Source organism: Eutrema salsugineum, unplaced genomic scaffold, assembly GCF_000478725.1.
Source record: "Eutrema salsugineum unplaced genomic scaffold, Eutsalg1_0 scaffold_3, whole genome shotgun sequence".
NCBI classification, from domain to species: Eukaryota; Viridiplantae; Streptophyta; class Magnoliopsida; order Brassicales; family Brassicaceae; genus Eutrema; species Eutrema salsugineum.
The window spans coordinates 182,243-194,341 of NW_006256756.1; the positions used below are offsets into that span (position 1 = coordinate 182,243).

Below are 12,099 nucleotides of genomic sequence, written 5' to 3' on the forward strand. Positions count from 1 at the left end.
GTTTTGTTGGGAAGTTATGGATTTGTCTAGGCAATGAGTTTGGTTGAGTTGGACTGTTGGATTGTGTGGTTTGTAGACATTTATTTAGCTTTGGTAATCCCACTAAATTTGGTAGCAACCCGACCCAATTATATTATAGGTCTAGTGCTACTCACATATTTTGGGCCAATAATCATATAATTTCATAAAGAACTGACCCTCTTTAGTATGATTGTTTTTTTTTTTTTTTACTTTTGTTGCTAGTTGTTAACTTATATAATTTAATAAATATGTCCTGTCCATTTTCCTTTTTAAATTGAACTTCAAAAACATGCTTGTCCTTGTTAGGTTTTCTTTAATTAGTTAACATCCTTGTTTGTTTGTTTTATATTTGTTGGAGTTATAAGTAATATATATATAATCCATCAACAGCTAATTTCACAATCATAGAAGGTGGCGCCATATAGATGTCAAGGAAAAAAAAAATAAGGTGGCGCCATATAAATTTCAACTCCACAATCTAGAGATTGGTGTAAGAAAGGAAGACCTTAGTTGAGGTTATTAATAATCAAGACTCAGATAATATGATTATGATTATGATAGCTGATTGATATTTTGAGCAAATTAATAGCTAAGAAATCTAATCACGATTTTTTTAGTTCCAAAATTGCTCTTTACCAAAAATCAAACTTTCTGGATACAAGTCAAGACTTATGGTATAAGGGTTATCTCATGTTAACGGTACAGTGGTTTTGGTGAAGAAACCCAAAGGTGAGAAGCAATTTGTGTAATCTCTCTTCCAAAAACACCAATTCGAGGCCCATTGTCGGAAAGACTTAATAAGACTCGAAGGCCTGAGATCAATTTGAAAACGTCCCCATTTTTCTGAAAGGCCCAGCCTGGTACGCTCTATCCCTTTGAATTATTTATAGCAGAGATCTAAATCAAAGCTGGAGGAATATTCTTCCAATTATCTTCGTAAAAGTAAAGTGACTGGTTTAGAAAATTCGTTACCCATATATTCTTTAATTGCGCCAAACATTATGATTAAAGCTGCTATAATGTTGCTTATCTATCTGGTTAAACAATTCATCGATTGCCTTTTTTCAGCAATTAAGCAAAATTTAACATTGGTTAGTTTTGTTTTTATGTATAGGTGTAACATCTTCTAGATAAAGGCCATTGACCCTACTAGTTATGGTAGTGATGATTCCGAACTACTAATATATATAGTATATATATATATATCATCCTACCCATTCCTAATTCTCACTAGATTTCAACAAAGAAACTAATTTTAAATGTACATGTGCGATATCAAATATATTTAGTTCATTTCCTTTGAATAGAGTTTTTACTTCTTTTGTTTTTCTTTCTCAAATATATAAAACACAGCTTTTAATATAGATTCTAATACATCGTTATTCGTTAGAGCACCTCCAGCAAGGGTTCGTCGCGGGTTCAAAGAAGGAGTTCATCACCTTTTTAAGATTAAAATATTAATAAAATGTCTACACTTGGATGAACCGATCCTTCAGAAAAAGCTTGAAGAACCCGTCTCGTCTTGAGGTTCATTGCCACGTGTTTTGTTTTGGTTGGTCTAGGAAAAAAAGATTTGGAGAAAATTTTCTTTTATTTTTGTCAACAAAAAATATTTCTTCTCTCTTTCTCTTCGACGATTCCGCTTCATCTCCTCCGGCGAGAATCTTCCATGAAAAATCATCGAGACTTTGTCGAAATCGGAAAGGGTCATCGAATCACGAGGTCAAGGTAAGTTGTGTGGTCGTTTTCTGCTGTTTGATTTTGCATGATTTGTTGTGTTTTGTCGAGTTAGGATTTCGTGAATTGGGGGGAAAATTTGGGGTTTTTGTTACAATCAAATCAGGGTTAATAAAGTATTTAAATAGAGAAGATATGATATCAAACGATGATCAAAATGATTGGGCTAGATACTTTGCAAAGCAAGGAATAAAGGTCATTTTCACTAATGGCAAACTTAGGATGGTATGGTTTTTATAACTTTAATCGTTGCTTTTGGGTTGATTTTTTGATTGGTTTAATAATCTCTGAGTGATGGTTGTAGGGAGCTATGAAGCTAGGTCGGTTAGCAAAAAGGGCACTGAGCGGATATCTCCTGGATTTTAGGGATATTCGTGATCTGCTCCGCTTCGTCCGGATAATCATGTTTCCGATCCGTATTCGCTCCGTAATTATCTGGATATCCGTTTTCCGGATATCCGCAAAAATCTGAATATTTACCGGATATTTGATCCGCTCCACAAAAATATTTAAATAATAATATATATAAAATAAATATTAAAAAATTCAAAATTTAATTAAAAATAACAATATTTTCTTTTAAAAAATATTTTTTCTTAACTTTTTAAGTTTTAATATTTATAATAATCAAATTTATAAACAAAAACTTACAAAAATTACATTTATATATAATAATTATACATTTTATATGATTTATTATATATTTATATATACATATATATTTATACCGGAGCGGAGCGGATATCCGTCTTAATTTTTTTTAATATTTGCTTTACTCTATAAAATTACGGATATCCGGATTTTTCGGATCGAATCGAGACGAATAACGAATCGAAACAAATATAACGGATATTTTGCCCAGCCCTATTAGCAGGTGATGTTAATGGGAAACGGCGAGAAAAAGGACTTCTCCCCAGATCAGTGAGTAAAATGTTTCATGATCCACTATATCTGTTGCAGCATTTATGACTCCAATTTTACGATTACTTCAAATGATGCAGGTTAGAGCTGGAATAATTGGATACTTTAATGTTAGAAAATCATCTTTGATCAATCGTTTATTGAAGTGCAAAATTTGCACTGCAGCTCCAAGACAAGGCGTAACTAGAGAAATGAAGTAATAATGCTTTTAAAAACCTTCGCTCAGTTCTCGCAAACACATTCAAGATTCTTATGTTGATCATTGCCACTGGTCGCCTTTCATATCTTACTGTAAACAAATGGTGAAGCTTGGGAAAGATTTGGATCTGTTAGATTCACCCGGAATGCTTCCTATGCGTATTGATGATCAAGCAGCTTGCGATTTGCGATGACATTGGAGAGAAAGCTTATGACTTCGCTCAGCTTCTTCTTGATTCTTATTCTTTTTTTTTTTTTTCTGGCAAGCATTGTTTTTAATTATCTTGTATTAAATTGTACTCTTATATTTTGTATGTTCTAAAATTATGTGTAATGAATTGTATTTTTCTATTATAATAAATGTGTGTTTTTTTAAAAAAAAATTTAAAAATTTAAAAAAAATTATTTTTTTTTATTCGGGATGAACCTCAAAATAGAGTTTACTACTGAAACCTCAATTTCACCCGAAATTCTTCCCAATCCATATAAACCCAAAATATTAATTTTTTATTTGGATGAACCCTTCTATGGGGTTCACTACTGAACTTGCTCTTAGTACTATAACAAATCAATAAATTCTATATTATGTTCCGTTTGGATAATTTATATTGTAAGATTTTTTTTTTATGTGTGTGATATTTTGGTTTTCGAAAATAGATCACTTGGAAAAATTATTTACTTGTGTGTACATTGTTAGTTTTAAGTACTGAAAAGACCATGTACAAAAAATGTTAGTAACATGTAGATAATGTAAAAACCAAGTTGTAAATGTAAAGTTTTATAATATTATTCTTTTGAATCTTAATTTTGTGAGATTTAAAATTCATTTAATTGGTAACCCGTATCACAGTAGTACTAAGTTTACGGCTTTAATATATGTCAATCACAAAAACGGTTAAAAAAAAGCTGTATATCCGACATTTTTATATTGTTACTTGTAATGCTAGTTCTTACAATTTCTTAGTTACTATGGCTCTTTATTTGCCAGTAGAAAAGCTCTTACCTTTTTCTCATCCACTGATCAGATGTTCATAAAGTAGGTGTATTAGGGAAAGAAATTGCTTCACTATCATAACCTCGAATCGTCACTATCTTTTTTGTTTATTGGGAGTGTCCATATCTATTTTTTCGGTCGACAAATTCCAAAAAACAATGGCACGTTTCTGGCATTCTATTATATTAGTGTGTGTATATATACGTTTGTGCGCGTGCGCATTATCGTGTGCGGGTCTATTGATTGGCAACCCTGACTATTTGTCTATGTACACATACATTATATATACACACATATATATATATATATACGTATATTATAGATATCTCATACATAGACATATACAATGGTCCCTGGCTGAATTAAGTTGCTTTAAAAGAACTAAATGGAACTAACTGATGATCATGGTCAAGATCTATTCGATTAGAATCTGATTTAACATATGGTTTCGACTTTTGCCACCGATGAATCAGACAATGCGAGCTAATTATTTCTGTTGGACCATTTTCTTTAAAGTGCTCGACTTTCTCCGCAAGCCCCACATAATTGTTTTTTGCTTAAAAAGGGAAACTTTAAATCTGAGTTATAATTTTCATCTATGCTCTGTTATATGGATTCAATGATCTAAAATTCTTTCCTTTTTTGTGTATGTATATTTTTAAATCTTATATAGCTCTTAAGTGTTTGATCTTACCAACATAAGATATCTATTAAGTTACAATCAGTTTAAGAGCAGACAAAAACAGAACACCTCTGAAATTTATATACAATTTGTGTTGAACTTTTTAATATCTGAGTTTTTTTTTGGTGTGGAGAAAGATTGTATGGAAAAATTTATTGGTTAAGTTTGGCTTTATACTTGGTTCGGGAAAATTATATTGGTTATGGAAAAAAAAATTTTGGTGTGGAGAAAGATTTTATGGAAACGGCCCAACTCTCAGGAGAATGACAAGACATAAGAACGTAACGAGATTAAAAAGAATTGGTCAATGAAATATGAAATAATGGCGTGAGAGAGAGACTAATTTATTCATTTCTATGATTTGTGTTTGGTGTAAATTACGTGTTCTCCATTCTCCATTAGCGAAACCACCAATTACGTCGCCTCTAATAGTTTATCTTTCTTTCTTCCCTTTCATTTTTCTTTTGTAATTTTTCTTTTTCCAACCTTCTATTCTCTAATAGTTTACAATATGACCCCTATCGTTTTGCTTTTATTCACCCAACCCCATTTTTTCCCTCTCTGCAGCAGCCATGAGCCATCATCTCCCACACAATCATCCTTCACTGCCATTTATCAATTTCAGAGCTTTCAGAAGAAAAGAGAGATCAATTATTTACTGGCGAGGCTAATGATGAAGGCTGTTGAAAACTCTGCAAATACTTTTCTTCTAACTAAAGCTTTCTCTCTCTCTCCTCTGTGTAGAGAGAATAAAGATGGGCCCATATGAAAGTTTTCTCCAACTGTGTTCTCCTTTTTCTCATCTCCTGTGGATCTTAATGCCACGACGTTGTGGTTGTAAAAATTCGCATAAAGCTTCCACTTTTACTTATTTTTCTCCCATCTCTCTCTCCCTCTTTCACTTTTTCTTTGCCTTTGCCCAATTGAGAATCCTCTATGAAAACTAATGGCTTTGTCGGTCGATAGATAAGACACTCAATTAATATATAGTTTTTTTTCTCTCTTTCTTGTTTGTCAAAAGATGCCCACCAAGAGAGAAAGAAAATATCTCTTCTTTTTCTATTTATTTGAATGTTGAACAGTTGAAGGTTTTTTTTTTGTTGAACCAATTTTTTACTCTTCTAATTGTCTTTTTTTTACTTTTTTCTCTGTTAGGTTGTTGATCAACTGTGGAAACCAAAGCTAGATTTCTGATTTATGACCAAAGCTTTTCTCTTTTTCCTTCCTTTGATTTGATCATATGATTATAGAAGCTTGGTTTCTCGACACAACCTTGAAAAGTTGTCAGATCAACAATGTGGCTAGAGATTAAAGCCTGAAGATACGCTACTTTGTCCTCTGTTTGAAGCTTATAAGCTCGAAAAATGATTTAGAGATCATTTGCTTAGTTTAACCTATTGACGTCTTGTCTCTTGCCTTGGCTTGAAAGAAATCCCAAATTTCATCCTCCTTCTTCTTTTTATTTGTTTTCCCACCGTTTTGTCCGGCGATCAAAACTGGTTCTCAGGCTATGCTTTAAGAAAAACCCTGAATCTTGGCATCAAAAGAAAGTTTTGGAGCTAACTTAAGAATTAATTACCTGTGCTGCAACTTGCAACACTTATATGGTGGTTTTGTTCAAAAGAAAATAAAACCATATGAAATCCAGATACAATCGCTGTTGCTCTTCAAGGAAGATTGGAATTCAGAAGAATCTCAGGTACTTTCCTCTGCAGTCTTTTTGAAAGGGAAAGGTATCTGCTTTTGCTCCATAAGTAATGGACTAGTTGTTGTCTTCTTATTTTCCTTTGGTTACAATAAATATTTTGCCTAATCACACCGATTTGTTGATGAAGTAAACAATTATTAGAGTGTAAAAGGAGTTTGATTTGGATTGGGAAAATGGTAGAGGATCCTTTACTTCTTATGTTAATTTATTCCTCAAGAATTCCATTGCAGTGTTTCAGAAGGGTAATTTTTGTTGTTTTTTTTCTCTCTTCTTATTTAAGTCTAATCGTGGAAATTTTTGGCCTGGTTATTGTTATTTGTTTCTCAAGAATCTGAGATTGTACATCCATAAGTACGATTCATCAGCTTTCTTATATCTATATCTGAACTCAATATTTTACCGTATGGTGTGGTGTTTCCTGTCCCTTATTTCTCGCTGCTTAATAGTTTTCTTGTTGTTCTTCAGCTTATCTTAAGGCACATCGTTAAAGAATAGCTGAGCAAGTTTAAGGAAAGGAGCATTAAAACTGAATACAGTCCATAGAAAGCCATGGCGAAGAAAACTCAACGACGTGCAGCTGCGCGACATGAGAGGGATCAGCTAGGCTGCATGTGGGGATTTATGAATATGTTTACTTTCCGCCATGGACCACTGGCTCACAAGCTGCTTGTGGACCAAAAGCATGGTAACCTTCATGTCATTTATACCTGCATTTTTTGGTTTTGCACTACCTTCGAAAGAGTTGTTTTGGTTAACAGTTATGTTAATGGCTTCAGGTGCGGGAAATCCCAAGAACAGTCAGCTTGACAAGTCCAAATGCCGCGACAAGGATGCTCAAGAAACCCATGTAAGCTTTAAACTTTTCTCAAACATCCATTAACTCTTTTTTGTTTTGTTTCTGTCTTAAGAGTATCCTCTGTTAAAGGTTGGTGAAGAACGCAATGTCACGATTACGATTATAAAGCCAAGTGTGAAGAAACTCATAGCAGAAGAGTTATTGATTGACAAAGAAATCAAGAAGCAGAGGGAGAATGCTGAGGCAGGACAGTTGTCTGACTCTGAACTCGAAGGAAGAAGAAGGAAAAACCAGAGGAGGAAAAACAAGACCCGGAAGAAGAGCTGCGACAATTTTAGACATATAAACACAGTTGACATCGAAGAGCCTCAAGTTCATCGCAGAAACAAGAAGCATCATGGGTCGGCAAGGAGTCTTGACATTGATAACATGATTGAAGAGTTCTATTCTGAGATTCATCGCAGAAGCACAAGCCTTGCAAAGAATGGGATGGTGAACCACAAGCACGAAGATTATAAAGAAAAACTGAGAGAGTTGGTCAAGTTTTTAATCGGTCAGAAGCTTTTACATGGGAACCGTCCCAGAGAAAATAGTGAAATCCTTACATCAAAGGACTTGATGGAAGTGTTTCAGATTCTGGGATCGGATGAGGAATTGTTTCTCAAACTTCTGCAAGATCCCGAGATACTTGTGCCAAGGGACATTCAAAATTCACAAAACTGTCAAAGTCAGAAAAGAGAAGAAAACTTGAGCTTGTTCGAGATAGCATCAGAACAATCTTCTCCTGCTGATAAGAGATGGTCTAGCTTTTTCAGGAGGAAAGATGCACCACAAGAAGTGATTGATGACAAAGAATGCGAAGCTTCAGACCGGATTTTCATTCTGAAGCCAAGATCAGCAAGCTTTTCAAGTCCAGACACAGGGAATAGCCGTGGTTCGTCACCTGATTCCCATTTGATGAGAAACAAAATGCAGAACGAGAGAAACAGTTCACATTTCTTTCTTTCTGAGATCAAGAAGAAGCTGAAACAAGCAATCAGAAAGGAGCAACCGGGGCTGCAGCGTGAGGGGACATTTGGGGAAGGGTTTCCCAAAAATGTGCCAACTAAAGATCATTTCTTTCTCGAGCGGATGGCAAGGCCTTCAACATCTCATAACAAATCTCATAAAGTTTTACAAGAGAACAGTGAAGATGATAAAAAGCAAAGGGTATCTAACATTTATACAGAGGCCAAGAAACATCTGTCTGAGATGCTAAACAATGGAGATCTTGATTCGAACTCAACAAGCAGACAGGTTCAAAGAACTCTAGGAAGAATACTCTCTCTTCCTGAGTACTTGTCTCCTTTAAGCAGCCCAGGCAGAAGATGGGAAAAGAGCTCAACTGCACACAGGAAGTCTGCTTCAGCGGATTTCACAAATGCTGTGAACATCAGGAAAGAAACTCAAGCGAGCCAACCAGAGGATGCAATGAAAAATGCTGATATTCAGGTCTGCAATCTAAGCAAAGAACCTGAAAATTCTGTCGAGTCTCTTCAACCAACCGCAAGTGAACCTACCGAAGAAAGTGTTGACATGGAGGATGGAACTGCTAACGAAGAGAAAATCTCTGCTGCAGGTAATAATATTTCTGTCCAATTGTAAGGCTCCTCTTTGGTCACTCTGTTTGAGAATACAGTAATTAATCTAATAACTAGCCAATCTTCCAGGTTTCGATGTAATGATTATCAATGAGATAGATTTAGTTCCAGAGGAAGCAAGCTCTACTTTGGTTGGTGACTTATCTGAAGTTGAAGCTCATGATGAACTGAGAGACGATATAATCTCAAAACAGGCAAGTCATTTTGATTCATCACTATAAATATTATCTTCTGTATGGACTTTGAAATAAAGAAATGGTGGAATAATTAAATAGGTTTTTCTGCTTCGTTTCAGCTACAGACGTCTCATGAAGAGAGCCAACCATCACTGTCTTCTTCTGTAGCCTCACCGTCACATTGTTTACCTAAAAGTGAGGAGTGCAAATCAGCTATGACTGATTTTACGGAGTGGTCCAGCCCAATATCAGTTCTTGAGCCACTCTTCATTGAAGATGATATAAGCCCACCAAAAATGCGGTCTCAGTCTGGTATGTAAAAAAAGATCCCAGCATCTACTACTGGACTTGGATTCTAGTACTTAATTTGTACTTCTTTATGAGCAAAGATTGACTCATCTTAACAACTCAGATGAAGCACAGGTGCAACCTTGGTGTATCCACTTTGATGAAAAAGATTCTGCAGCTAAAAGCCGGGAGCCTTCTGACGAAACTATCACAAGTGATAAAGAATTAGTGTTTAAGTATGTAAGAGCAGTCTTGGACGCTGTTGTTTCAAATTTTGAAGAGCTTTATCTGAAGGCGCTATTCTCTGACCAGCTTCTTGAGCCGGCACTGATCAGCAATATCCCATTCTGTCCAAACCACCTTTGTCCTGACCATGAGCTCCTCTTTGACTGCATCAATGAAGTTCTCATGGAGCTATGCTGTTGCCCTCCATGGACTTCATTTGTTACACTTACACCAAGAACCCGAGTCTTCTCTACCGTCAAAGCCATCATTCACGAGGTTCAAGAAGCGGTCTACTGGCATCTTCTGCCATTGCCACTCCCTCACGCATTAGATCAAATAGTTAGAAAAGATATGGCTAAAGCTGGAAACTGGTTAGACATCAGATGCGACATTGACTGCATTGGCTTTGAAACTAGCGAACTGATTCTGGAGGAATTACTTGAAGAGCTCACTCTAAACTGCCTCAACAACACTGAGCACTCTCTGTTTCCAGCTGATTTGAAGACCGATGAGAGCGTCCTTATACTATAAAAGGTCATGAAAAGTGAAAACTCTCTTCTCAAAGACAAAGCCATCGATGAGACAGCTGCAAGCTCTGAGCATAGCCTCACTGTCACCATTGCTAACTTTTATCACCGCAGAACCATGTAGATACTTCAAATTACTCAAGACAATAACTATCAGAGACCTGAGGCTGCTGAGAGAGAAAGAGAGAGAGAGGAGATAAGAACCTTTCAAGACCAGAACAGAAACTGTTTGTGGTGGGGTCATTATAGAATCCCTTTCATAGACACTAGACAGGACCATTGGTCTATAATATAGGATATGATTTTTCTTCAATTTGAGTTGTTTGCGTGTTTGTGTGTTGAGATGGAGAGAAATGTAGTTCTTTCGGTTTTATTGATTTATTTGTGTGTGATATTTTCAGAAAAATGACATAACAATGTATTATTTGATTACTCATTTGATGATAGGACAATGTTCTGCTGGTAATAAATTTAGAGTGCTTTCTTTATTTATTTATAATCAAATTTTAAAAATATACAAGATCAGTGAGTTGATAATAATGTGGTTTTTAGTAAGGAGGAAATAAACATCCATAACACAAATCTCTAGAGAGTAAATGGAGCATGGATTTACACAAATCAGTAACTATGAGCAGTCCAGTTGAACAAGAACACAAGAACAAAGAGGAATAACAATTAAACCTTTTACACAAACAACTCTTCAGAAACTCACAAATACCAAGTACATTTTCTGAAAAGAATAATCCTCTATGCATAGGTTGACCTCCACATACCAAATTTGACACATACCATGCGGCAGAGAGCCTTGTCGAAGTTCTTTATCTGTTTTCTTGGGCTGCACTAACATCACGGTTATGTTCTTCCATTGTAGATCAAACATCATGTTCTTGAAATCTTGATCATGGATAGCAATAAAAAACTATTCGACTTCAGTGGATCATTTTTTCCTTGTTTTAGCCTTTCAAATGTCATGACTGGCTCTAGTATATGATTAGAGAGAGTCGTTAGATTAATCATCATCTTCTTCGATGAGAGAGAGCAGTTTCTGTATTGTTGTTCTTCTCTAGCTCAATCTCTGTAAACTCAAGCTTAGAGTGAATTCTGATAGATCCTGGATCTACCAAGAGGAAGATAGATGTAAAATGAGAAGAGAAATGAAGATAAAAATGATATAACAATGTACTTTAGAGTACTTTTTTATATATTTATATGAAAATTAAAGAAGAATGGTGAATTGATGTTTAAAACAGTTGAAAAATGTGTTGTAAATTGTAGTCTAGAATTGGTGGATTGATAAACAGATGATAATGTGGAGTTTTTAGCTAAGGAAAAGAAACGCAAATCTCTAGGGATTTTTACTCAATCGAGAAATGAAAGATCTGTAAGCATAATATAAAGTTTTGGATAATGTTTGGAGTTGTTGCACTTTATGCCCTACTTAGTGAATAACTTGATGGGATATGGTTATTGTGGACACAAAAGATAGTACACCTGATAAAGATGATGGATTCTAAACAAGTTAACCAAACTGAATTAATTTCATTTACAACCCAATATTAATAAAATGTATTTTTTTTTGTTAAAACTTTTTTACCTTTTCTTAAGAAAATTAATTAATTTATTTCAGTTAATTAATTAAACAAACAAGTTGAAGGTTCTTGTATATTAAAATGCAATGTATTAATAACACAACCGGATCATATTATGCAACAATCAATATTGTTTCTTATATATTCTCGTTTTTAGTATATTATTTACCTTTCAATGATAGTCTCAAATAAATTAGGGAATGAGCACTTTGTGATGATGTAAAAGATGACCAAAAAAAAAAAATTAGAGAACATGAAATAATATAAGAATGAACGTAGTATAACAGAGACTGTAATTGAAATAGAAAAACAACTACACCTTTTTCTTTATCTAACATGAATCTTGTGAATTCAACAAACTATTTATTGGTCTTCATACCGTTGCCAAAACAAAATTCTTTAAACGAATACAGTATTTCTAAAATACATCTAAGCAAACTTTGATCGGATCATAGTTATTGAGTATGGAAATGCAATAGAAATCTATAAAGACTATACAAAACATCTCTTTAGACTTTAGTAAATGGAAATCTAAAGATAAAAAAGAAAATTTCGATGAAAAAGGAAAGAAAAATCGATTCAGAAGACAAAACCCTT

The 12,099-nt window shown here is 34.5% G+C and overlaps 1 protein-coding gene across 1 annotated transcript; it reads left to right on the plus strand.

The window, feature by feature from the left end:
* The first annotated feature begins 5,662 nt into the window (after window positions 1–5,662).
* Window positions 5,663–10,371, plus strand: LOC18015170. Its single transcript, XM_024154285.1, has 7 exons — window positions 5,663–6,252; window positions 6,727–6,946; window positions 7,038–7,108; window positions 7,187–8,675; window positions 8,767–8,891; window positions 8,993–9,185; window positions 9,286–10,371. Exons 2-7 carry the CDS (start codon window positions 6,811–6,813, stop codon window positions 9,915–9,917), a joined length of 2,646 nt encoding a protein of 881 aa, XP_024010053.1. The 5' UTR covers window positions 5,663–6,252; window positions 6,727–6,810; the 3' UTR covers window positions 9,918–10,371.
* Window positions 10,372–12,099: the final 1,728 nt, after the last annotated feature.